This window comes from Anser brachyrhynchus (genome assembly GCF_964034855.1).
Source record: "Anser brachyrhynchus genome assembly, chromosome: 8".
Lineage (NCBI taxonomy): Eukaryota > Metazoa > Chordata > Aves > Anseriformes > Anatidae > Anser > Anser brachyrhynchus.
The window spans coordinates 32,321,583-32,347,981 of record NC_137702.1 but is presented as its reverse complement, the minus strand read 5'-3'; the positions used below and the strand labels follow the sequence as shown (position 1 = coordinate 32,347,981).

The window sequence follows — 26,399 nt, the reverse complement described above, 5'->3', positions numbered from 1 at the left end:
CTCCGTCCCTCGAGCAGGCTGCAGGCAGTTCAGCAACCCCACCCCAGCGGGGCAGAGACAGGGCTGGAGGAGCCAGGTTCACACCAGAGAGGAAAGGCGCTGCTCATTTTCACTAGCACCTCTTATTTGGGGGGCAGAGAAAGCACGGAAGACCTCAGAACACTACTTTGGAACACAGGATGAGGTCCAGGCTCACACTGTAACATGTGCTTTGCAGCAACAGCGTTGCTCACGCCAAGGCACCAGCAAGCTCTGCCGACCCTTCCACTCTGTCTCCCACCCACCTGCTTCGTTCAGCAGCCCCAGAATCTCTCCCCCAGAAGATCTCAGCTGTTTCATAAACCTTAATTATCCTTCAGCACTAAGGAACAGTGACAGACTCCTCTTACCAAAAGCCAAAGTGGTAGGAGTGGAAGATAAGAGACCTTCAGCAACTCACTGCAGCGCTACCGCTGCATGTGGCTCCACCAGACTGACAGTGCTGGCTGGCGAGCTGTGGTGGTGCGACAGCCCTGCTGCCCTCACCAGCGCCATGCTGCTCCCTGCCAGCAGCCCCACTGGATTGGTAGTGATGTGCACAGCCTGGGGAGCTTCACTAGAAAGCAAAATATTGACAGCTATAAATATTTTGTTAATCTCAGCAGGGTCCGTACATTTATAATTGGCTTCTGCCTCCCTGAGTTCTCAAGTCTTTTGATTCCAGGAAAGGATGCACGTTTATTGGAAGTTACTATGGACCAGACCGAGCAAATAGCAGGCCCCTCTAATCTTACCAAGTTAATTAGATTTTCCTTCCCTTGCCCCTTAACTACGTTTTCTCCTTATGCAGGATAAATTTCTTTGTTATTTCTGGATATAAAGAGGTTTTGTTCTCTTCCTTTTGCCAGTGACATTGCCCTATGTGCATGCACACCTCAGACCATTTAAGAACCAGGACTGCTGCCTAACAGCATTCAAACAGGTTGCTGGTTATTATTCTTCATAGTAAAAATCATAGAAGTGTTAAATAACCTGTTCTAGGTTATCTAAAAAGTCGTAGGGAATAAACATGGGAATAAAACCAAAGTCTCCCAAATCACAGCACTTGTCTTCCTCAGACTGAAAATCATCCCTTCTGTTATGAAGACCCGACTCACCCTATTCAGAAAAGCTGGCCTTGCTATTGGGAGTCCAAAAAAACACACATTCCTTTTGAGGCGACATATACTATACAGAATTTTGTATCTTATTTTTCCTATCATACCATCATCTATATCTTTCTTACTCTAATTGTGTATTTCAGAGGCAATCCAGAAAGTTTGTGCCTTCACTCTATCTGGTCTGCTGTTTGTATGTTCTCCTTCAGTTTTTCCATCTATGGCACTTATTTTAGCACTCAGCATTTCAAGGAAGCCAGGAAAGATTTTAGTTCCTGGTATCTGGAAAAAACGTCTTCAGACAAACCCCTGGTAGTCTGCTCAGTCTCAGCTTTCTCTCTGTGAGCATCTGCAGCCAGCATGGTACCCTGCAGCATCACCCAGCTGGCACACAAAACATCAGGCCAAGAGTTTTGAAAACTGTTTGCTCCTTTTTGTGGATAAAAGGTTGCTCCTTCCCAGAAATAACCCAGGTAGCTTTTTCAAAAGCAAATGCTTATAAGTGACAGGATTTTAATTTCAGAAAGTTTCATCTTAGAGCAAACAGACAGCTCCAGTGTACTCCTCTCTGGAGAAGTACACCTCCCCTCTTCCTGCCCCTCAGAGCAGGATGGCAGCATTCAAAATGGTCTCTACCTGCCACGCTGGTGCAGCTCTGGTCTGCAGCTTTGTTCACATGAAGTAATCATCAAATAAAGGACAGAAATGTAGTAATGGCTAAAATATGTACAATAACCATTGTAATCTTTTCTAGGCACATAGGAACCCATATTTTCTGCTGATGTAGTTTGATAGGCTTCTGCTAATGGCAGCTTGTATAAGCAGAGACCTTAAGTCAAGAAGGAAATCACCCCTCCTCCAGAACAGCAATTTCCAGCACCAGATGCTGCAGATCAGAGTTGATGCAAGGGCCAGGTTGGAGCAGGAGGTGTCTACAGTGTCTTCCTCAGCATCAAACAAAGCAGACCTTTGTGAATTACACAGAGACAGGAAAAAACATTTCAAGACTGAGCACATCTTAAAAACAAACAAACAACAACAACCAAAACACCACCACCACATTACCTAAACACGAACAAACACACACAGGGCTGACCACTGCTAATGAAAATCTTTCATGAAAGAATACACGAGGAGAGGCATTTAGGAGAAGCAGACAGCCGCAGCCACTGCCCAGGACACACGCTGGTACATGGCGAACCTTGGGCTATTGGAATCTGAAGGGTTTGGCTTCAGCTGCCCCCTGGCAGAGAGCGCGGGCATGCAGCTGGGGCACTGGGCAGCTATGTGAGCCCCGGCAGGGAAGGAGCCAGGGCTGCCCGGTGCCAGCAGACAGCGCGAGGCAGGCTCGGGCAGCTGAGCAAGGAAATGGCCTTGTGCTCATTTCCAGCGTTTGAGGAAAAAGGACATCGTGTACATTTTGGAGGGGCGAATGGAGTGAGCTGAATCCCTGCCAAGGGAACACACACTCCTGCCAGCAGCTCCTACCAGAGCAAGCACTGACCGGCCTGCTGGGCTCCGACAAGAGCAAGCACACGGGACTCCTGGCACCTTCGCCTCCTCCCTGGCTAGCGGCGTTGGCGAACATGGTTAGCCTCATCGGTTCTTGCTTTGCCAGAACAGGCAGTGTGCTTAATCAGCTGAGCACATCGAGCACAGAGGCAAATGCAGGCTTTTTTATTGCAAGTTGAAGTCAGATTTCAGTCTGAGTGGTTAATGTGCTCCGGTCAGCTATTTGTTTTCTCTTCAATTTGTTCCTGACCGCCTTGGTGAGGTATTTGTGTCTCTTTATTACTTTTATTATTTATATGAGACATAAACCAAAAACACTTTCTGCCCTAGCTAGCAAAGCAGCCCAGCGTGCTGTTTCTCTTGCACAAAAATGGTCTCTGGAAGCGTGACAGCTATTTTCCCTCTCGTTATGTTAGCCCTTAAACGGGCAAGACTTTCTGCAAGGCTAGCTTTCTAGATCCATCATCACAGACACTGTCAGCAAGCTCATACCAGCACATCAACATGACAAAGCCCCAGTTCCTGCCTGCCCTGTACTGTATCCCCTACCCTGTGGGGTTCAGCACCCTTGGTGATGCAAGAGGTCAAGCACGGCCACAAGCCCGCCCGCCAGGTTTTGCACAAGGCATTACTCACTTCAGTAGGGGCAGAGGAGCAAGTGAGTAACCACCACAGACAAAGTTTACTGATCTAGCCCTGTGCTGCCCTGGAGGTGCAACTCTGGAAACAGCGGATCACGGACTGTTTCCACATCCCAAAGTTGTTCTGACAGAGAAGCAGGGAAGACCTCCTTGGAAAGCTTTCTGACGGGCTGAAAAGCTGCTGAGCAGAAATGGCACCTGGCTTTCCTTTCTGCTGCACAAAAAGCTGTGATTCAGAGTTTGTTTCAAGACTATGTTGGCAACTATTGTGATTTTATCACCACTCTGCAGGTTTGTCCTGGAGACGTATTTCATAAAACCCTCCATTTTCATTAAAAAAGAATAACTCCAGTTCCTAGCTGTCCTTGCAGGGAAACCTTGGTTAGCTCTGCAGTACCTGCCATGCAGATAAAGGACCAGAAATCCACACCAACTTGAAGCCAACCAGCACGGATAAGAATAACTTCTCTTCCCAGCACACTTTGATGCAGGCTTCCAGACCTACTGCAGAAGCTGCCTGAAGTGGTTTGCTCACTCTGAGCTTCACATTGGGCATATCTGTTGAAAACAGCACTACCCAGATGTACGCTTTCAGACCCCTGCACCACAATGCTTCAGCGACCGTTAAGTGCCTGACCTCCGGCTGAATGACAAGGGTTTTAGGAGGGGCAATGCGAAGGTCTGGCACACAGAGCTAACCACATGCCACAGCCAGCATGGCTCAAGAGCTGCAGCAGGCAAGGGGGTGTTGTGGGGAGAAAAAAACAAAACAAAACAAAAACAAAAAAACAGGTCAGTAGAAAATACATCTGGGAAAGGGGGAAATAAACCTAATTAAGAGCAGGAAAAGCTTTGGGAAGCAGCTAGGGACAAACAAATGGAGGAAATTGGTGCTGTCCTGTTGATATATTGACAGACTCACAGCAAATTCAGACAAAAGGACTTTCCTTCCCCACTTGTCTGGGCTAAGTCATTTCCATCAGGACGCAGCGTTGTTGGTGCTGGCTTTGCCTAATTCACCAGCCCATAGCATGACAACCATTCTCTGGAGCTGCAGAGAAAACATTTTGAATCTCCCCAACCCCTTAGAATATCACTTCTTGTTAAAATAAATTCCCTCCAGCCTTCCACCCAACCACAGAGGGGAGAGGAGGTGCAGGCTGTGAGGTGCACAGACCCAGCAACTCCTCACATGCAAAAGTGCCCATGGCGAAGGGGATGAGCACAGTACTGTACGACATACATGAGCGTCCTCCATCTGCAGCCTACTTCATCTTCCAAGGTAGAGTAAACTTCATCGACAGCATGGATGGTTTGAAGAGTACTCAGCTCTTCAGATACCACCACTCCACAACACTCTTGTCCTTACACTCAACTCACCACCAGATACAGGAGAAGATTCTTACAGTCCCAAACAGTAACACTAATAGCATGTTAAGCCCAGCGCTAGGAGAAAATTGCTGAACAAAATGTACTCTTTCACATCAGGATTTGCTTCTAGCAGTTGTTATCTCAGAGAGTTGTTGTTAATGACCTTCTATATCTTAATTGATCTGAGCTGCCTTGGCCAAGGCCAGGTAGTGTGCTTGCTAGACCTTAGGTTAGCAGCAACGGGACTGCTGAATACATGCTTATCTTATCCATGTTAGCACAACAGAGATCTAAAAGCTCAGGACATAGCCTTGATTTTTATAAGTGAACATGCATAAGAATCCTACAAATTCCTATTAGATTACAAAATGCAAAGCCTACAATATAAATTATAAAACAGACTCCTGAGAATAAGCTCAATGGCTTTAGAACCAATATTCCACAGAGCACTAATTGTTGCAACAAAGCTGTGTTGAAATTCTTGCGTCCCTGACGGGTTTCCAGCTTTCATTTTCAGCTGTAAACATTCAAGGAAATAACGTTTGAATTCCCCGTTCTCCCTAGAGGAAAGAACATGTAAAGCTTTCCAAAGCTTTGTGAATTCCTTCAGCACCTCCTAATTGAGATCTCCCCTTGCCAAAGAATGAGTATTTTACCTTGTGGTTGTTCTGAAAAATGTGGTATGATGTACTAGACATTTTGTCAGCGTTACATTCATTAGTCTGTTTTCATGTGCTTGACAGTGATCCTGTCCCCAGCTGAATGGCTTAGGTCAGTAATCGTTTATGCAAGGGTATATGCAAGATGGAGCTAGTGAGCACAATATCACAATAGTGAAATATTACAGGTACCCAACCTTCTGAAACTGTCTGCAAAGGGGCTCCCAAAAGAATCCGTCAGCTGCTTTGCACCACTACCCCACCTGGAACCCTTGGCATTTTTTGCTTCTAACCCTAATTCTAACTCTAGGCTTGGTCTTAGCCACATCCTCTAAGATCACTGCAGCTTTTTGAAGACCTGATTTTTACCGCTCTTTTTTATTGTATCACTCTGGGAGCTGATTATTTCATCCCTGAAGATAGGCTGCATTTCCCTGTCTTCACCAGCTGAAGAAGAGATGAGTAATTAAGTAATTAGAGTATCTGTGAGCTCAGAAAGATAGACCAGCTTGCAGTCTGCCAGCACTGTGGTAAGCTATATTCATGGCCATTTTCTTGTCTTAGCATTAGTATTTTATGAAGTTAAAGCACAAATATTAACCCCGTACTGCTTGAATGCATTAACTGCTTCCCACTGTCACCCCTCATTCTGGACCCTCGTCACTGATGCTGGAGTAGGGTGCCAGAGAATAAATAGCCCTGGAATGCTACAGTGCTTGCTGCAGTCCTAAAATAGGAAAGGAAAGTGGGTGAGATGGTGTTTCTGTATACCACCAGATTACTTGCACAAGAAAAGGGAACAAACAATACTGTTGATGCTGTCAACAGTTGCAGACCTGGAAACACTGAAATAACTAAGGCAGCTGGTGAAAACCTCTTGAAGAAAACTATATCAAACTTGTAACTCCAGAAGCAGAAATAGAGATCAGTTGGCACAAATAGCATAATTTATGCTGGGAAGAAACAGTCAAGATTCCTTGGGGGTTAGATGCATTTTGCAACAAACAACACCTGCAAGAGTAACATGGAGCCAAGGGATACAGGGGGTAGAACAGGAAAGGGATGATGATAGAAATCTCGCTAGGCAATCCCACTACTTTCAGGAAACATTACAATACCACACACCAAAGCGCCTGGGTTGTTTTTCTTGCCTTATCATTCAATTTTCCATATGGTTTAATAATTAACCACCTTGGTTCGTGGTACCATTTAACATCTTTAGGAAATCTGTCGTATAAAACATTTCCTCAAAGAATTTTGTGAGCAGACAACAGAAGTTACAAAACACTGACATTGTACGTATGGAAGTGACACAACTCATCTGACTCCTGGAGGTCTGCCACAAGGCTATGCTAGGCAGGAAAAGTGGTATGGAAATATTGGCCCAAATGGCCTGGTTGTACCTCTCTCCTGTAATTCCATCAACACCAAAAAATTAGCAGGTAGCAATAGGGCACAGGTAGCAAACTCCACATTTTTTGACCAAACAAGCTAGTTGTTATTAAAGCAGATGTTCTGTCTAGGTTACTTTCCATTGTACAGCAGAAGTATCTAGTGAAGTCAGGCCATTGCACAACACTGTCTGCATAAAGAGGGAGGAATTAGTTTTTCCAGACTTGGAGCTGTATCAGAGACAGCTCAGATGTATCCGCAGCTGGTTCTTTTTGGACCCAGCGCTGACGCGAGTGAGCACTGAGCAGCAAGTGATCTGGTGCGTATCTGTCAGTGGAACTAGAGCCAACCAGGACACCACAGCCATATAAAAAGTGCCTCAGACACAGTTACAGTTTGGCCTTTTTTAAAAAAAAAAAAAAAAAAGGAAAAAAAAATCCAACACAGATTTAGTCATCTTAAAAAGCTTAAGCAACAATAAATAAATTCAGCAATGGCATTATTTGGCTGTGCTTCCTTATTGACATCTACGGCTAAATCTGATTTCACCTCAGGCTTTCTGCCAGCGCTGTGTACCAGTTCCTCTGCTTTTTATTAAAACCAAGATCATGTAGTAAATTAACCAAGTTTATGCTGCATTTGAATCACCCTTTGTCATTGTCCTCCTTTTTCAAACTTGATGATATTTGACTGCCTCCACATGCCTGTGCCAAAGCTAACAAATCTTAGCTTCTTCCTAAGCCTTTCAGTATGGATCAGTATTCTTGATCCTGTGCTTTTTAGAAACATGGAAAAGTAAATACATTTTCATATGGTTTCATATAAATATATTTTTCATGTAAATACATTTCCATATATTTTCAGAGTTGCAAAGCGAAAGAAGTGTATTTGTCATAGCAAAACCTATTTGTGCTTCCCTGCACTCATTTCTTTCCTCTGTTTACCTTTTCTCTTGAAACCTCATTCAGTGACCAGAGTTGCTTAGATAAACAACAAAGCATATCCAAAAGAAACCAGAGAAAGAGTCTAAGAAAATCCTTAGGTCAGCAACATTTTAAAACATCATTGTTTCAAACCACCAACATGTTGAACAAGCCAACATTTCTTAGATCTCAGCATTAGTAACGCACTTGTTCGAAGTTGCATTTTTTCCTCACTGAGCTGGCAACGCATTTCATTTCCTATATGTTAGCAACGTGACGTCTGTGGGAAAGCCAGCTATCTTTTAATCTTTTATGTTTTAAAATAAAATCATCACAGGTTCAGCCTTTCACCAGTTGAAGTGGATGAGAAACCACTTGCACAGGCCCCTATTCAGCACTGATAAGTCTGCAGCAAAGCTCTGGTCACCCCAGCCAGTGTTTGCAAGCTCCTTGGAATTGCTTTGGCTGCTAAAGAGCGGAGAGCGGTCAGCACCAGCTGTGCCGCGTCCTGTCCCGCCTGTCAGCGTGTTTCGGCATGTTTCCTCCTGAGCAATGACCCCGGCCTGCTCGGGTGTCAGGGCACAGTGCTGTTCCTCTGCAGAGCTCCCGGGGAATTCCTCAGAGTTTGGAATCAGGAAAATACAGATTTACATATTAATATGAACTCTGAAGTAGTATGAAACCACAGGAAAATGGAACCAGCCCTAAGCCCGAGCAGCTGGGTTCAGCTTGGAGAAGACAAACTCAGTATCCAAGCCCTGCCTGATGGCTGAGGAAAGGAGGAGCAGTGTTACCTTGCTCCCAGGGCTGGCTGCCCCCCTCCCCAGCCTGCCATGTACACACACACGATGTCCACGGGGTTGTACCCGGGTCCCAGAGGACAGACGGTGTGAGCAAGATGGAAGTCGGTGTGGCATTCATTTTTAATGCAAGGAAAATGGAAGCAGACAGAAAATTAAGCCATAACCTAAACACCTACTCCATAAAAAACAGTTTTGCAAACTTCAGAAGAGATCATCCTGACATGTGAATTTATGGAAGATTTTTACATTTCTATTTCCCTTTGCTTAATATGCATGTTTTTCCCCAGATAGGATACCCTCAGCCATCAAGCCATCTGTCTCTTTTGTGAGTAAAGAGGCATATATTTTTGCTGTGTCTTAAGTGAAAATAAAGGAATGCAGTGCTTATCTGATGTTCTGTTTACTCTTATATATCACCATCATATAAAGCCTATAAATATTTTCCATATGTTAACTAAAACAATTCCTCCATTTCAGCAACTGAAAGATCTGTCCATACAGTCTCTCAAATTAGCATTAATACATTAAGTTGACAAGAGTTGAATAAACACAGTTCCAGGGCTCTTTTTTTCTACCATCCCAGTACAGCTTTTCTCTAACATGCAAAATCCCCGCAGGGCTAACATCCACTGCACGCCTCAGCAACTTCAGGTTCAAAGGCCTTATTTCAAAAACACAAATTCAGCACATTAATTGTTTTAAGATGCCTTACCTTTGCTGGCCAAGCTCAGAGCAGTCTCTAACACCAGGGTCAGTCGGTCACTCCCTGCTGCTCGCACTGCACCAGCCCCCAGCCCAGGGCACACCTGCGCAGCATTAGCCGGCTCCTGGGGTGCAGGTGCCAGGCAGTTGGCCCCATGGTGCTCATGTGATGAATCCTGCAGCTCAGCTGGGGAAATAAGTTGTGCTCAGTTCTGCTAGCTGAAAGGGCAATGCCAGGCACCTAGGAGAAACTGACATTAAGTAATTTAAAAATAAAACATGTTTTTTGGTGCTAAAAGGTCAAAACAATTCAGTGTGCTCACCTGGTGAGGAAGGAGAAGCATTGAAATAACTGTACCTAATCCTGTTTCACCAAAAGCACTGCTCAATGAAGCCGGGTGGCCTCTCTTCTGGAGGGAGTCCTTTCTCCAAGTGCAGCTTGTCACACACAGTGGATTTTTGTGCAAAATAAATTCTTACATCCATGAACAAAAATTAAAGTAAGATTTCTGAATATAATGTCCTGTGTAAGCAGATACACGAGTAAAACCATGGATGTTAGTGTGTACTCAGTGCGAAAGGGTTAACTTTGGAGGAAAAAACAAACATGAGACATACTCCTGTACCTATTGATTAAACTGACTGAATGGATTTCTGTTAGGATCATACCAGGATGACTACGCTGTAGGAAAGTATTTATACAACTCCAAACATCCATAAATTGCCATATATTAGACACTCTGATTTTAATTCATCTTTCTATTGCCCTCCACCTCTCCTTCCTTTGGTGTTTACTCATCTCCCTTGTAACCCTTATTTCAATCTGGCTGCACAGATGGGAAAATGTCTTCCTTTGCAAGTGAAGTCATCGTTAGGCTGAGAATAGGATGAGCAGATTTCTCTGAAAAGTTAAAACAGGAATCCCTCGGAGAGGTTACTAAAGAAAACTCAAAGCCTTCTGCAATGATGTAGCCAACATCTCTTGTTTCTTTCACCCCTCTGCGCCCAAGCAGTGGGTGAGTCACCCCCGTAAAACATCCAGCACGCACTGATCAGATCACACAAAATAAATTTCCCCAAAAGCAATCTGTGTTTAACATTGTAGTCCAAGAAATCTCCAAAACAGTTTGAGTTGCCCCTTGCCATTTCTCCCAGTTTCTCACCCTAGTTTCACAGAAGTCATCATGGATGAAGCGCACACACAGAGTAAAACTTCTGCCCAGTGCTTTTTCGCTATTAGTTACTCATTTATTTGAATGTGCTTGCTTTCTAGGCTGAGCGGAATGCACAGTGGGAACAATTCAAAATGGAGAAGAGAGTGCCCTAAGTCTGACCACAGATGGAGAAAGGCACCTGGGACAACCCTGCCCGCCCCAAGCTGTGCCGTGCACCCCACGGCTGCGCCCTGTGCCGGCACGTGTGGCTGCGTGGCAGGGGAAGCGCTACAGCCTCACCCTTCCTTCTGAAGCCCCTCTCCACCTGCCTGGCCCCAAATGCCAAAAGCACCCTCGGCGTAGAGCTGCCATGTCCAGCACAGGTATCCCACACAGGAACAAGGCTCCAGCCTGCCACAGCAGGGCCAGGGGCTGACAAACCCCAAGGTCGGTACCCCTGGTTCCTCAAAAGGCAAGCGTCCCATGGTGCCAAGCCCCACAAACGGAAGGGATTTTGCCGCCCAGTGTTCAGGCTTTCTGCAGACAAAGGTTGAGGAAAGTAAACAGTGGTGTGGAAAAGGGAAACCACTTATCCAAATTATGCTGCAGACAGAGATTAGGGTCAGACCGAGGTATCCCAGATCCCAACCCGGTGGTCAACCTCAGGCTGGGAGCTGGGAAGCGCAGTTCTGAACCTCAGCCACCTGAGAGGCTTGGCTGCAGGCACACAGGTCTGAAAATAGGAAGGTACTTTGTCCTGATTGTCTCATGAGGTGGTGTGATTCATCTGGACATCACGCAGCATTCGTCCTTTCAGCATGAGTAATTTTGAAACAAACTACCCTCGGTGTGTAATAAACTAGCTCCAGTGTACTTCAACATCCTTTAATCATCCACAACGACCATTAGACTAAGTCCCTCCACCAACAAACACACTTGATTATGCTGGAATATTTCCAATGTCCATCATCTACAGAACATTCTTCTACACGAGTGAAAAGTGGTGTTAAATGATACAGGACATGGCATTCATCTCTCAGTCAAAGGGATCTCAGAACATGCAATTAGTTTTGAAATACGGAGTCAACAAAACACAGTTGTTTTAGGTTTGCCCTGGACAACAATGTTTCCTCACCACATGAACCCCTTCGTGATGCCTCTCATTCCTGGGAGTGCTTACTTTACAGCCTGACATTCAATACTTGTGCAGATTCGCTCTTCCACAAGTTATGCATGTTGTGACAGATGCTCTGTGCTGTAAATACACCGGATGCTCACTGGGAGCAGGTAACAGAAGGAAGAGCCTCTCATATCCTAGGTACTGTCCTTCAATGTAGCTTATGTGTTTACAAGTGGACAGTGTTTAGAAACAAACAGAAAATAAGTAATCTCAATAAAGGGATTGTGCTCATAAAATAACAGCTCCCAAGTTCCACTTCTTCATTGACGTACCTGTTGTTAGTGATAAAACTGCCTCATTTATCTCTAATTTATGGTGTTACTTGCAGTAGGAAACAGTATGGAATATTTCACTGTTTTACTTTTGCAGATAGCATAGGGAAAATAACTGTAGGAACAAGGACTCCATACTTCAAAAATGTAGGGAAACTTTCTTGATGTAATGCTTTAAATATATACTGGAGGACTAGAATTTTTTGCATCTGTCAAAATGTGCCTTTCAGCAAGCAAAGTAGGAAAACACCTAGAGCAACGTGTTTTTAATCTTTAACAATTTACTGCAGATGGCTGAAGAAGTTAAAGCAGAATAGAACTCAGAACATGGCTGTCAGATGTGCACTATCTTTAATGTACTGAAGTGGATGTGAAAGCCTCATGTGAAAGAAAAGCGAGGCAAAGAAAGCAAAATGGCTCAGTGAGGTTGGTGGCAGAGCTGGGAACGCAGCTGGATTTGCTTGGCACCTAGGGCTGGGTTCACCACTGCCCTGTGCCCTGCAGAGTGGTTGTAGTGCTCCATGGTAAGTAAAAGGATGTTGTTCCTGGGACACCATTCTTCAGAGCAGTTGCCTAAATGAAACAGAGCAGATTTGTGCCAAAAGGCCTTAGAGTAGATTGTATGAATCTCAAGGAATGTAATAAAAAGCCCTCAAGGCCATGGATTTAGACTTATCAGGATCTGCTCCAAGTTTCCTGTGTCTAGTCAGGTAAGACTCAGGAGCTGTACCTCTCAAATCAGCACTAATTCCCTGCTATCACATCTGCGAGTCCTCCAGATGTCTCAGACCTGCAGGCAAGGTGGCCTAAACACAAATTTTCTGCATCCAATTTACAACGTGTGAACCTTGTATTCTAAAGGTATTTCTACTGTATCACAGTACCTTTTGCAGAAATAGCAAAAGCTAACAAGAGACAAGCTACTAAGACTTATTCGTCAGTGTGAGGATTCAAAAAGAAAGGAAATATGCATGAGCAGCTTTTATTTCAAAATGAACTCAAACTGTGAGGAGGAAGATACACAAACAGACATCACGAGGCAAGAGTTCAGCTGATCTACAGGAGAGAGATTTACATGGGAAATTCCCACTGGAGCTCAGACAATTCATATGCAAAAACCCACGTGTGTTGCTTGGGAAACAAACCTGCAATATCAGACTGTACTGACACACTAGTAGGCAACACAACTTCAGCTCTCTGGCATTTGCCCACTCACACTTGCCTGAGGGGAATGTCAAAGAAAAACCACTGCCACAGAGAATGTTTTTTTCTTAATCATCATCAGTTAAAAGTTTATATTACTATGTTACGGAGAGGAAATCCTAATGTTTTTACAAGACTTACATGCTAGCTTTGGTCAAACACTCTTCCTCAAGAAAAAAGAGCAAGACCCATTTTTTTGTAAACCAGACAACCCTTCCATTGCCGTGCTTCTGCTATCGCAGTGACATCCACATGGAGTTACAAAGCTCCTTTAGGAGAATAAAACAAAGGTGTGACTCTTCTACAACTAGATGACAGTACGTGTCTGAATTCACAGACAGAGGCATAAAGCTGTGCGATGCAATTCAATAAAGCAATTCAAAACAGGCTTAATTTTATCACTAGGATTCCACAGGAAGATAAAACAAAGTTCTGGGGAAGATGAGAAATTTCTCATAAAAGACTTGGCCAGGTCCCTGTTTGACCCACAGATCACACAAACCTTTTGCCTGGGTTATGCATGGGGTCCATCTATGGCAGCTGGTCCCTGAAGACGAGAAGTTTGCAGAACATCCCTGCAGTGACCTAGTCCTGGACAGTGAATCACAGAGTGTGTTGGAAGTGCAGCCCACGATACACAAAGAGTGTATGATTCCCTTAAATCTGATGACTGATAAAAGAACTATTTTATTTCCTTTAGAAATGTTTTTAGCACTGTGCAACAGCTTTGTATGTCTGTATTCATAGCTTCATATGTCTGTATTTATAGAACTGGACAGTATTTTCTACCTACAAATTTAAAATCTTACCCAGAGTTCAACACAACCAACGTATTTAGCCCGTACTGATTTTTTTTTCCTGCCCATTTCCCTCTTGTCTGAGAGCTCTGTGTGATTTTACCATTTTGATTGCTATTCCAAGGCACTTGATGAGTCCTGAACAAAGCTGTAGCCTATGTGTTGGTTGCAGACTGTTTTCTGGAAATATTTCTTTAATACTAAAGAGCTTGTGCCACATAGTGGTTGACTTCACCACATGCTGCTACTTTGTCTCCTGTGAGATCACCTAGCTTATAAACTCACTTTACTTCCAGAAGGCAAAGGAAAAAGGCATCAAGCTAAAGATATATTTGCTTGTCCAAAAAGCATGTTCAGAGGTGTGAACAGATGCACACATGTTGCAGGAAGGGCAAGGAGCTTAAGGAATCAAGCAAAAAAAAAGAAAGAAACCTTCCTGAAAAGGTGGATGAATGAAACAGGTTTTAAGCCTCACTGGTAAGAGGACTTAACCCCATGCAGTGCTGGCTAGCTCAGCCTCAGCTGGTGTGGATGTGCTTTAAAGTCATTGCCAGTTAAAAACATCTGGAAGCAGGCTCTGCAAACAGGGCTTATAATGGGTGGGATAGTTACAGCTGAATCACATGTGACTAACGCTAGCATTTTCCTTAGAAGCCAAACCACAACATTGCTTTGAGAAGAGACACACGCAGCAGAGCCTAGGGACCACTTTGCCCATGGGGAGCGGCGCCGCCTGCAGCCCGGGCACCGCTTGGCCCGGCGAGATCACAAGTGGCAGTGCTGGGGCGCAGGCAGCCTGGCCACTGGCACATCGCTGGTGCTCCCCTCCGTGTCTGATGGTGGCACACGCACAGCTTGCCCCAGAAAGACAACCTGGGGAGCCTGGCACTGTGTGGCTGGCCTGGGGGAGCCCACCACCACCCAGCGAATGAGGAGGCCTCGAGTGTCGTCCTGTGTGCTGCAGCCACATCCAGAACTACCTAAGACTCCACAGCACCAGGCAGGCCATGGCTTTGCCATAGAATATCTCTGGGACTAATTAACACATTATTCATACACTTGTGTGCACACTGCCCAAAACACCTGCCTCAGCCTTCTTTTAGGGGCTTTATAGTAAAATTTACATGATTCACTGAAGCCAGAATAGCTCTAGTGCATTGATACTTAGCAAACCCTGCCTGGAGCAGATGCATTTAAAAACTGCGCAGCATTTTGCATTGGCTAATATGAAACATGAGACTTCTTGACTTGAATGCAAGCAGCAGGACCAGCATTGCAGTTGTCTGAACTTCAGTTGGAAATAAGAGCTTTTGTTGTTGATTAGAGTTGTGAAAAAAGGCTTTACTGTTGCAGAGCGAAACTCAGATGCCTGGAAAAAGTGGGTAGAGTGTTCAACTTAGGCTGTAAGAAGTATGACTTGAGAGACTACGGAATAAATCCTGTTTTCAATAAAAGTCTAAAGACAGAGGGAAGAGCTGGGGTTCAAGGAATCATCTTTGGATCTGAAGTACATTGGCAGCTGTTCAAACTGGCTGCTTGCCAGATTATATTGCTGCTATTCGGTGCTAAAGAGCAGCTTTTGCACTTGAGAGATTCTCTGCTGGTGTAAACAGACACAGTTTGACTGAAGTTAAAGAAGCTGGTTTATACCAGCCGAGAATCTGGCCCTTGATTTGCTCTAAAAATGGTGACTCCGAATAACAACAAACTCTATTTTTCTTCAAATGTGGCACTGAGCCTGGGTACTGGCAGGTGCCTCCAGTTTTACACACATTGGTTTATTTCAATGCTGTTAAAAATCTTCATAAAGCTTTGTAAGCCAGATGCAATGCTTCCGTTATCCCAGCTAGAGACAGACGCTGCATACCTGCATGGCATCCTTCCACGTAACCATTACCTCCATTGGCTGTGTCACAGGAAATTTACAGTCATCTTTTTACACCGGCACCACCAGCACACACCAGCTCTGAGAATCGACCTGTTCATTCCCATTGAACCACAGGATTTTTGTAAGAACTGCTCCCAACACTGAGCAAAGCTGTCTACAGAATGTGGGCACCCAGCTTCATCTCAGCTGACTTCAGGTGCTCAGTTCGGAACTGAGCTGCTCTAAGATCTCTCCTGTGCCACATGCAGGACACAGGCAAGGTGTGCAGAGCTAGCCCCCAAGAGTGCCTGTCTCCAGTGATCATATACGAAACATAGGCTGGTGGCTGCCCTACCTTCTTGAGCTAAGCAAAGACAATGCAGACCTTTGAAATTTGAGAAGTGAGCACAATGTAGAGTCATATCTTCCAGCTGTAGAAAACTTGTTAGCAGGAGCACTGGCCTGGATACTCTAGGTGCTTTCTGGACTCTTCGCATCCACATGCATTTATTCTCTAAGATACGCACTGGTAGTTCTCCCTTTTGAGTTCTTCTATTACTTTATGGAATAATGCATGTTTGTATAGCCACAGGCATTTAAATTTTAAAGCATAAATGTCTGAATAGCTAGCTTTTTGGTATCACAAGTTTTGTCTTTGCTCAATAAAAGCATAGAAAAACTATAAAATGTAGCTGAGGCCCACAAAGCCATATTATTTGTCATTACACAAAAAAAACACAACCTACAGTAATTAAGATTTCTTGCAGCTTCTAACAGAGAAAATAGCAAACTTGTCCTTGTTTCACAACTGTTTAACCAGATACTAAGAATTATGCACTCTAGAAGTATGAGGTCTGACTTTCAATATCTTGTATTCTCAGCCTATGATGTTCAAGCTTTTTTGTTTTGTTTTTCCCCTTTAAATAAAATAGTAATGCCATAAATGAAAGTTTACAAAAGAAAGCAATGGAACAATCTTCTGCAATTAGCTTGGCATAACGCTTCTACCATTAAACCAGAAACAAAATTAATTGCACACAGTGCTATGCCAGAGCCAGACTACTGATTAACTGTCACCTCCTCAGAAGGCTGTTCCCAGGTGCAAGTGATGCTCACCACCCGAGCTGGAAAAATTGCTGCTGGCACACAGCCCACAGGGACAGGGGAAAGGCCAGCCAGTGAAAGCCTCCCGGTTTATGACAGACCCTTGCTGTCTAACATCTACTAAAACATGACTCACTTCAGGGACACACAGTTGAGGGAAATCACAGAAAAAATAAGTAAGCAGTGCCAGCAAAAACATGGGTGTACTTACACTAGCTTTGTAATGGTACAAAGGGTGTCAGCAGGGTATATGTTTTCAAATATAATCATCCCTCAAACCTCCCTGGACAAAACCAGCACTCTCCTCTTCTCATGCTATGATACTCATGATCATAGCATTGATCCAACTTGCTCTCTCAACTTGATAATAACCTCATTGAGGATCTCCTCCTTTTTCCATCCATAATTAACAACACCCTCTCCTCATATCATCAGACTGAGGGCACCACCATCTTAACCTGTATAAAATAAAAATACAGCCTCACCTTTCTCCTCATGTACACATTCATGTCATCCTATACCAGCTCCTGTCCCTCTCAGAGCTGCCCAATGACCCCCTTGTGTGGCACTAAGAGAAAGTTTGAAGCATTTCACCAGAGCACCTGGACCCAAAACAATTGTTGGGTCTTCTCCTAGCAGTGAGAAGTTTTGAAACAAAAGAGCGAGGGAAAGTCTGTTTTTTGACCAGAGTCCCTGAGCATGCAGGTGCCATCTGCACCATGGAGATGTACAGAGAGAAGGAACAGAGACCAGTCCCCACACAGAAGTTTAGTTAGATAGCAATTTAACTATTGGGTTAAAAATGTGAGTTGTCCCCCATGCCCCCTGTCCCTCAACACACACATGTCCGTCAGCAACAGCAATATTTAGTCAAAAAACATTCACAACGGCCCCACCTCGCACCTCACACACTGCCCCTGCACCTACCCTGTCTGCCATGTTTGTCCTCTTACAAATCTCTCCCTAACCCTCCCTTCCTCTGAGAAGCCATCGTCGAGCACTGCCATGCACCTCCAGCTCCCCGTGCTGGCAACCACCTCCCCTCTCGCTTTGTCCGAGCTCCACCACAAGGGGCGCAGGACTGGGCCCCGCGCCGCCATTTTGAGCCGGCCTGACAGACTCCGCGGCGCAGCCAGCGGGACGCTGCTCCTGGCACTGCCCCAGCGGCCGCCCCTCCTGCCCCTTAACGAGAGAGACACAGACAAGGAGGAGCTTGTTCTCATTCATGACAAGAGATTCTTACTTTGGACTCCTAAGCGTGTTTTTTAGCAGTCAAGGAGTTACCTAGAAGGCAGGAGTAGAGCTTTATCTGTTCTCTTTGCAATGTGAACTAAGGCCAACGTAAGCATTAGCACTTCAGTTTGTCATTTGAGTTAGTGATTCCTAATGGGCATTATTTTTATTTCATTGTCCTTTCCCCTGAAGCATAAGGAACAGAGAACTGCTTGGCTTACACAGAAAGCTGATTTGTCTCAAAATGGAAGCACCTGTTAATAAAGAGCTTATTGAAAGGCTAGAAGTACCCCAAAGTTAGTATTACCTGCCAATAACAATCCTGCTTGGTTTGCTGATGCAAAGCAATTCGTTGACGTGAATTTCTGGTGGAATGTAACATGATCTGCAAGCCAGGACTCGCACCTTGCAGTGGTGCAGCACATGGCTGCATCCTGCACACGACAGCCGTGAAGGCCGGCAGCTTGCTTCAGACTGCGGCACAGCACCCGTCTTCAGTGCCACGTTTCCACATGCCTTTCAACTGCTTCCTTCAGGTCGTTTTATAGTTTCCTGTCAGTGATTTAAACTTTCTATGACACACTATGGCACTCAAAAATTTTGTGAAATCCTAAATATGTCCAATGTAAATGCTCTGTATGATCCTTTTAATCGTTCTGTTTATGTTATTTTCCATGCTTAACAGATAATGTTACTAATCACTTTTAGGATCACAGACTACTAAAAATACAGTGTAGAACAAAGGCTTTTTCTACATCCTAATTCTTATGACTCCTTGGGATATGCCTATTTGCACTAAAGGACAGACCAAGAACCGTTTGATCCTTTCACTCCATTTACTGAGAAGATATGGAAGTTAAATGCTTAAAGAACTGGGAACAACAGTCCCTTACAGGAATTGCTCTTTGATGCAATTCCTGGGGGATTGGGACACCATAAAAAAAAATGCATGACTGATAAAATGCACAGCAAGTTTGCTGAGACACTTACAGTGCCTTGGAATACCATCAGCTTTCTCTGCTTAACACTCGGCATTATGATCTTTAAAATACCGATTTAATTTTTTGCAAGTACAGTATGTTCTTTACTAGAACTGACACAGGCAGTTTACAAGCACCAATAACTAACAGCTGAGCAAAAAGGAGACTCCACCCAAACATTTTTTAACCAATTTTTCAGATATCCATGCCAAAATAATTGGATGGAAAAAGATTTGTCATTTTAAAAGAGTGCAAGAGTAACGGTTCCATTCTGCTTTTCTTTTTCAGCTATCTGTAAACCATCTCTTTATGCTGTTTCTAAACAAAGTAAAATTGCAGTGCTGTGCAGGACTAAACACCAGACAAGTGAGACTTGCTGCACAGCAGGCCTGAAGGCACCTCAGTATGCAACATCTTCCATATGTGTTGCAGTGAGTCCCTTAAGGCTTCTATCAAATGAGAATCTATAAAAATGTAATTTAAGCTGCTACCTTCTTTGGGTAGGTGAACTGATGTAATTTGATCTTTTTTATACAAAGAATTCAAACTGTAAATGCATGTAGGTTCACAAGGCTTGCTCTTGGGCTGAAGAATTGGGAATACAATATGAAATCTAAGCTGCAAACAGACTTCCAAGCTTCATAAATATCTGCTTTACAATTATAAAGTGACAACTATGAAAATGTATCAAAATATTGGGTCCTTCTTCTTTTATATTGTCTTGGAAGGAATGTTGTGATAAATTTAATTCTGTTTAAAATAGAACAGATCTGGACTGTGTTTTTCATGAAACTGATACCTTTTTTTTTTTTTTTTTTTTTTTTTTTGACTTTCCCAAATGTTTCTTTCACTCACAAAGGCCTGGCAGAAACAAATGCTTACAGCATCAACACTTTGTAATATGGTAAGACTCAGTGTAAAAAAAAACTCATGCAAATATCCTATCACAGTTTGCTGACTGTTAAGTACATTTTAAAATTAAATCCTCACATAAGACAGTCATCATGCTTTTATATCATGTTTCATTCAAAATATATATCTTAAAGATGAAGTACAGCTCCAGTATCTTTTGCTGAGTCAGCTTTAGATAACTGTTTGAAAGGTAAAAGTCTTAATGCAGAAACTGAAATATGGTTGCTAAGAAGCAATAAATCTATTGAACCTCCGTGAGTTATGTCATAAGCAACCTGTAAGCTTACGATTGCTTCTAATTAATAGTCTTTTCTGTACTGAAGGAATCCTGCTATTTTAAAATGATTATGAAACATTTCAGATTCTTTTCTTAGGGAACTTTATTTTTTGAGTTAATAACCACAACCTTTGAATAACCCAGGGAAATACAACTGAAGCTGGCTCCCCCAGACTGCCCATAAAGAATATTTTTGCACATGAAATACAGGAAACAAAGCAATAACTAGGATAGTAAACATACAAATCCTTGCCCTGCTGGCACATGGCCAAGCAATCTGCTAGAGCAGAGCAAGACCCTTCGGTAATGAAAATACATCTCAGTCTTGCTCATGCATTTCCAGTGGACTTGCAGTCAAGGGTACAACAGAACAAGGGAGCTCTGCTGCTTAAGATGGAGGACTATCAGCTTACCTCAAGTCTTAACTGTGTTCCAGCCAGGCTTTGTGCAGGATGGGACTTAAGTTGCTGTGTCGACATACAACTGAATGCCTGCAGTATCTGAACTTTGGACTTCAAATTAGACTGAAGAATGTCAGCATTCAACTAAATATGCTTGCTGGCTTTTGCAAGCAGCTGTGATACTGAGAAGCTAGCCAAAGTCACTGGATAAAAGAATATACAAAGGAGAAAATGAAAGATATGAAAAAATCAAATCCTGCTTTAACACACACAATTCTCACTGAAGCTTACAGAAGAGGAGAACACGGTAAGCATATTTCAATCTACTGCTTTTGGCAGTTTGTTGGTATCTTTACTACTTCAAATAAATGAACCACTGCATCAATTATTAATAAATTGATATATACTTTATTATGCACAAGAGACTAAGATGACATGACACTGTGGGTATCAAAACTGTACAACTAAGCACTTTCCACAAGTCTCTGAAATACTGAACATAACATGTAGTACAAATGGGGTGTTCAGACTGGCCACAGGTATTAGCAAGTATATTTCTCCCATTCTTCAATTAAAAAAAAAAAAAATCTAGAATTTGGATCTTAGAGAATCTTACTTATTTATTTAAAGGTGAGAATATTGTGTCTGGAACTGGTAGGAACATGGCAGCAAAGAATGTTAACTCTATGAACATCCCCATGAATGATGAACAACAACATGGCAGAACAGTCACCTCACAGGAAGGGCTGTCAGCACAACCAACAGTACAGTCTTCTTGTGAAGCATGAGGTAGATATACGTAACAGAAAGCATGGTACATACAAAAGAGAAAGGATTAGAAAAGGGCAGGGGGAAGTTTACAATCATCAACATCTACAGACATTTTTGCAAACTACATTTCCATGTGGAAAATGCTACAAAAACAGTCTAACACAGAAAGCTCTGACTTTTTGTAACATCAATATAGTAATGTCCAACACCAAAGGCTGTAAAAGGTTAGTGATAAGGCAATGCATGACAACAAGCAGTCTGCTTCAAAGTTTAAGTATGTTACTAATAGCTTTTTGGAGAAAGAAGTCTCCTTTTAACCCCAGTCCTCCCATTCTTACATAAGAAGTTCCTTTGGAGTCAATTTGGTTATGCTGAAATTCTCCACTGTGATGAGAGCAGGCACTTGGCCAGCTCCTCAGAAGCCCTGTTTAAAAGGCCTACACTGGGACATAAGCAGTACAGAGGTGTCCTGCTGGCCTCCACACCAGGCAAACATTAGCCACATGAAATTCAGTGTGGCAAGACCAGGTTTGACAGACTTGGGAACCAGTGGCTTTGTAGTTACACATTCAGATAGCTTTCCACGCTAAATATAGAAACTTGCAGTAGATATGAATGGCTGTTATAAAAGTAGAGCTTAAAGGTGTATCAGTACTCTGAATCACAGCAACTTAACAGCTGCTAGAAAGTACTATATGTTTTTGTAATAAAGCTATTAACTGGGAATGCCCTTTTTAGTTCTCTCTCTCACACACATCAGAAATACTCTTGCAACTGCTAAATAATCATGTGTATTTTTGGTAACCTCCAAATAATTCAGATTGATAACAATTTCTGAATTAAATAGCTGAGTACACCAAGTTCAGTTAATTAAACTATTTGAAATAGAAGCCAATAAATTGAATCTTTGATCTTTATATATTTTTGGTTTATCCAACAGTAAATATAAATCTCTAAATTATTTTAAAATTAGAGTAAATTTTTGATAAAACCATTGATAATACAGCTTGTTTCTCTCAAAAATATACAGTTATCTATTTTACATAAAAGTTTTCAACCTGTTCATCCCAACAACCACATCTAATAACTTCCTATGAGAAACTGCTTAATAAAGTATCTGAGGAAGGAAAGGGTTAAAACAGGGAAAAATTTACAGAGTATGTAAATTTCACAGTAATTGAAATTAAACATTTCATATAGAGTAACTTACATTTATCTAAAACATTTAAATATATCTTTATACACAAATTTAATGTTGTAAAATATAGCTATGATTGAACTTAAAGACTCTAGTCTTCTTTGAAGACATCTTTAAAGACTTTACACATAGAATATGCTTATACAATACATTCTGCTGAAGGTTAGGCAAAGCGCTTTCTTTTCAGCCACACAGGTAGCACATTCATCCTCCTGACACCTCATAACAGAGCCAATCCTGCATACTCTTACGCATGGGGATAACTACACTTACATGACAATTCCTGTCGATGTTAATCAGGACTACTCATTGGCCTGGTAACATAAAACACTTTTCACATGTGTACTATGCACACTGTATATCTCCACTGATTCTGAGAATACCCATAACTGTAGAACTGAGCATGTACTCGTACTAGTAAGATAATGCATGTAGTTACTCATACGCATAAATGTTTGCGGGATTAGTAACAAATTTGATTCAAACTGAGTAATATTCTTCTACCTGATTCTAGGCACTTACATCTATTGCATATCTTGCACTTTGACCACCCTGGCATCAGCAAGGCACAAGTGTAGAAACAGCAAATCTGCAGCTCAGACTTCAGAGCAGGCTATTACTCTAGTGTAACGAATTCCCTTCTCCTCTTGCAGAACGCGGGTAACCTTTACTAAAATTAATGAAAGTTACTCTTTTTTTTTTCTTTAAGAAGAAAACAAAACAATGCTCATTTTTCCTTAAAGGAGAAGGATCAGTAGGACACATTACAAAGTGGCAACATAACAGTCAAAGAATCACACATTCAAAATTACACATTTTTTCTTTTCATTTGGCATCTAGTCAAAGGTCAAGATATGGCAATAACACTAAAAAAAATACTGTGAAAACTAGTACCTTTTTGCCCTTTCCATATTCCAACACTACTTTAGAACTATCCAATTGCAATGTTTATACAACACTTTGGCACAAACAACTGCACAGTTATCTCAAGAGAATAGCTTTGTTTTATAGGTGGTATTTTACAAAAATGATAGGCTTTACTGTACATTCTTTGTGCCCTCAAAACCATCTCTTATTTCAAAGGGAGTTTGGGGGAACTAAAAGAGTAGAACTGTGTCACCTTTTTATTCTCTCTTCTATCTACCAATTATAAACCAAAGAGCTAGTTGTTTTATATATCTGCATTATACATTTTATGTATGGAAGGAACACTGAGCTCATTTCCCAGTTGCTGAAGGAAAACGCTTGGCTCCATATACTTAGGTATACATCTATTTGCATAAGAGTGTTGCCATTAAACGTACACACACATTTATGCTAGTGCACAAGAACATTATTATCTATCTTAATGTTTGTGTGTGCCTGTATTTGTTATAGTAAATTAAAAAAAATCTCTTATGAAAGAGCTTTGGCCTGGAAAACTGGAAAGGGAATGTTAGAGCGTGCTCTTCTCCACTTACCAACTCAATGTGCATTAAAACAGAAATACCTGGAACAAACCTGAAGCTGCAAACACAACAGAAAAGCAAATGAGATGCTGTAGCTGTAAGCTTAACAAAATAAAGGTTACTCAAAAGTGGCTAACATAGCTGAAGTAATAAAATGTTATTAACCACAGAGATCTGACCTTGAGATTTTCTTGCTTAGACAAATAGAAATCCTTTGACCTAATACCATCTTTGTTCTGCTTATCTTGTTAAACTCCCTTAATGAATACCTTGTGTCAGTGAGAACGCTTAGGGAAAGAAAAAGTCATATAGACAAAGCAGCATTTTTCCAAACTGGCATAGATTTCACATTGAGGGCCCACAGACCCCTAAAACAGGTTGCAGTACTGTAAAATTAGTAGCTTTGTCACATGTAGCATAACACGCTATAGAAGATCCAAAAGACTGTGCTTACCCATGCACTGTGTGCACATACACACACACACACAGTGGCTTCCCCAGAAAAACAGTCTTTTCGTAGAATAATCTCTCCTCACTTTTTCAAAAGGAACTGAACTAATTCTTTTAGCTTTAAAAAGCTGATGTCAACACACAATCCTTTGAACCTCTGAACTCCTATGCTGCTCCTCAACTTTGCTCTCCCTGGAGTTAGGTCGCACTGCTGCTGGAACAGGGGGTACTCTGTGTGCTGCCAATGCTGTGTGCTGCACTGCTGTTTTCAGAGGCTGGTGGGGACGTAGGGACCTGCTGTCTTCCAGCTGTTTCACCTGAGGAAAAGGGGAGAGTAAAAAGGGGTTGAGAGAAAAGAGAAGTAGAAAATGTTAGTTGAGTTGTCATAAAAAATAAACTATTCATTCCCAGTCTTCCTCTTCTGGTGGGTTTTATTTCCATATAATTAATGTCTTGGGTGATAGACCTCGAAGAGTACTGTTGAGAATGCTACTTTTCTTTGTCACTTTAGCATTGCTGTGCACATTGGAAAAGTAACATTGCTGTTTTCTTAATCACTATAAAAGCACCAAACAGAAATGGCCAAGATGGACACCATCCATCTTCTGTTGTCAGCTGTCACTCAAGCACGTCTTGCTACATGATTCAGACCACTTCATAGCTTTTCCTGTTTCATGGGAAAAGGCCAGAGAAATGCAGACTTTTGTTTCAACGCCAGTTTATAGAGCAACATATTTATCATAAGTGTGAAGCTGGATCTAAAGACGTTCTTCAGTCAATTGGATACCACATATCCTAAGACATGATCAGTTTTTTAGCGTAAGAAAGACAACAGGCTACCCTGCAAGCTTGACTTGATGTACTCTGAAGATAACATGTAGGAAGCTTCCTTACAGCTGCCACAGAACATGTAACACTTATAATCTGTAGTGAGAACAAGTGTCACCATTTCTTGTAAGTTGTTTATTGACAATAAATTAAAAGCCCTTTGTTATTTGGCTTGCCAAATCAAGCAATTCAGGAGTTAAAGACTGATTTATGACTCCTGGTAAAACCTAGGTTTTGTTGTCTTTCTCCACGTCCCTTCTGCACACATGGCAGGAATCTTATGGAAAAAATCCAGCTCTTACTAGAATGGAAGTAAAAATAGTGTCACAATGTGAACGTCCAAAAGATCACACTGAGGCCACATAGAAAATCATAACTGGGATTTTTTTTCCTTTTTTTTTTTTTTATTAAAGTTTCAGTGCTCAAATCTGCAACCTTAGTATTACTACAAAATAGCCTCTTCAGGACAAATAAAAAAATGAAGTTTATACAATGTGCACTGCAGCTGCCCCCTGCCTTGAGATCACCAGGATGTGAACCTGCGATTTCAGCATGGTGACATAGAAACCACTGCTGCCTGAGGCCACAGAACTAACCATGGCAGCCAGCAGCATCACAGCTGCTCTCCCAGCAAAGCTGAAGAAGGAAATCTTTTCCCTGACCACGGGCAAGAATGATTAGGAAGAATCAGAAGCTGGTAGATCTCCTGCTTCATGAGTTTAGGAGGCCATGGATTTCCTGCTTCGTGTGTTGCCTGAATTGGTCTGACCCCATAGGCCACATCTACCAGTAGCTCAAGAAAGGTAGAGTCCGTTTTTTCTTCCCTGCTCAGAGAGATTGCTGCAGTGACAGGCTGATGGCTGGAAGCACAGGCTGCCTTCAGAGAGCTGCTGAGCAGGAACAAGCCTGTTTCCTCCTGCAGGAGCTCTCTGGCACATCCCCATGCACCGGTGCTGCAGCCCAGCTGCCAGCACCCTGTGCTCCTCAGCAACAGACCCACAGAGGAAGTGTGTGTTTAATGCTTTGTATCTCAGGTTAAAGCCAACAGACCCACCAGATGAAGAAAACTTACTTCTGCCAGCTGTGGAGTCTGCAAAGGTCTGCTCTAAACAAGGGAGGATTGAGGATTTCTCACAGCAGAGGCTGCAAGTGTTCTTTGTAGTGGGAACCGCCAGGGTCACTGTG

The 26,399-nt window shown here is 42.6% G+C and overlaps 2 protein-coding genes and 1 long non-coding RNA gene across 7 annotated transcripts in view; 1 reads left to right on the top strand and 2 right to left on the bottom strand.

Moving 5' to 3' along the window:
* HFM1 (helicase for meiosis 1) overlaps positions 1 to 9,566 on the bottom strand; it is a 136,861-nt gene extending 127,295 nt beyond the window's left edge. Inside the window, exons 1-2 of the mRNA XM_080602814.1 lie at positions 9,463 to 9,566; positions 9,150 to 9,380 (exon numbers count right to left, since the gene is read on the bottom strand). The gene's annotated coding sequence lies outside the window, so the exon portion shown is untranslated. The remainder of the gene's footprint in view (positions 1 to 9,149; positions 9,381 to 9,462) is intronic.
* LOC308199189 lies at positions 9,540 to 21,149 on the top strand. The gene is made up of 2 exons (XR_013954443.1): positions 9,540 to 9,639; positions 10,413 to 21,149. It is a non-coding gene; the product is annotated as an uncharacterized lncRNA (long non-coding RNA).
* TGFBR3 (transforming growth factor beta receptor 3) overlaps positions 20,905 to 26,399 on the bottom strand; it is a 124,664-nt gene continuing 119,169 nt past the window's right edge. For all 5 annotated transcript variants that reach the window (XM_080602866.1, XM_080602863.1, XM_080602867.1 and 2 more), the window contains one exon: positions 20,905 to 24,703. In XM_080602866.1, the coding sequence (XP_080458992.1) occupies positions 24,585 to 24,703 (119 nt within the window). In that variant the 3' untranslated portion in view covers positions 20,905 to 24,584. The remainder of the gene's footprint in view (positions 24,704 to 26,399) is intronic.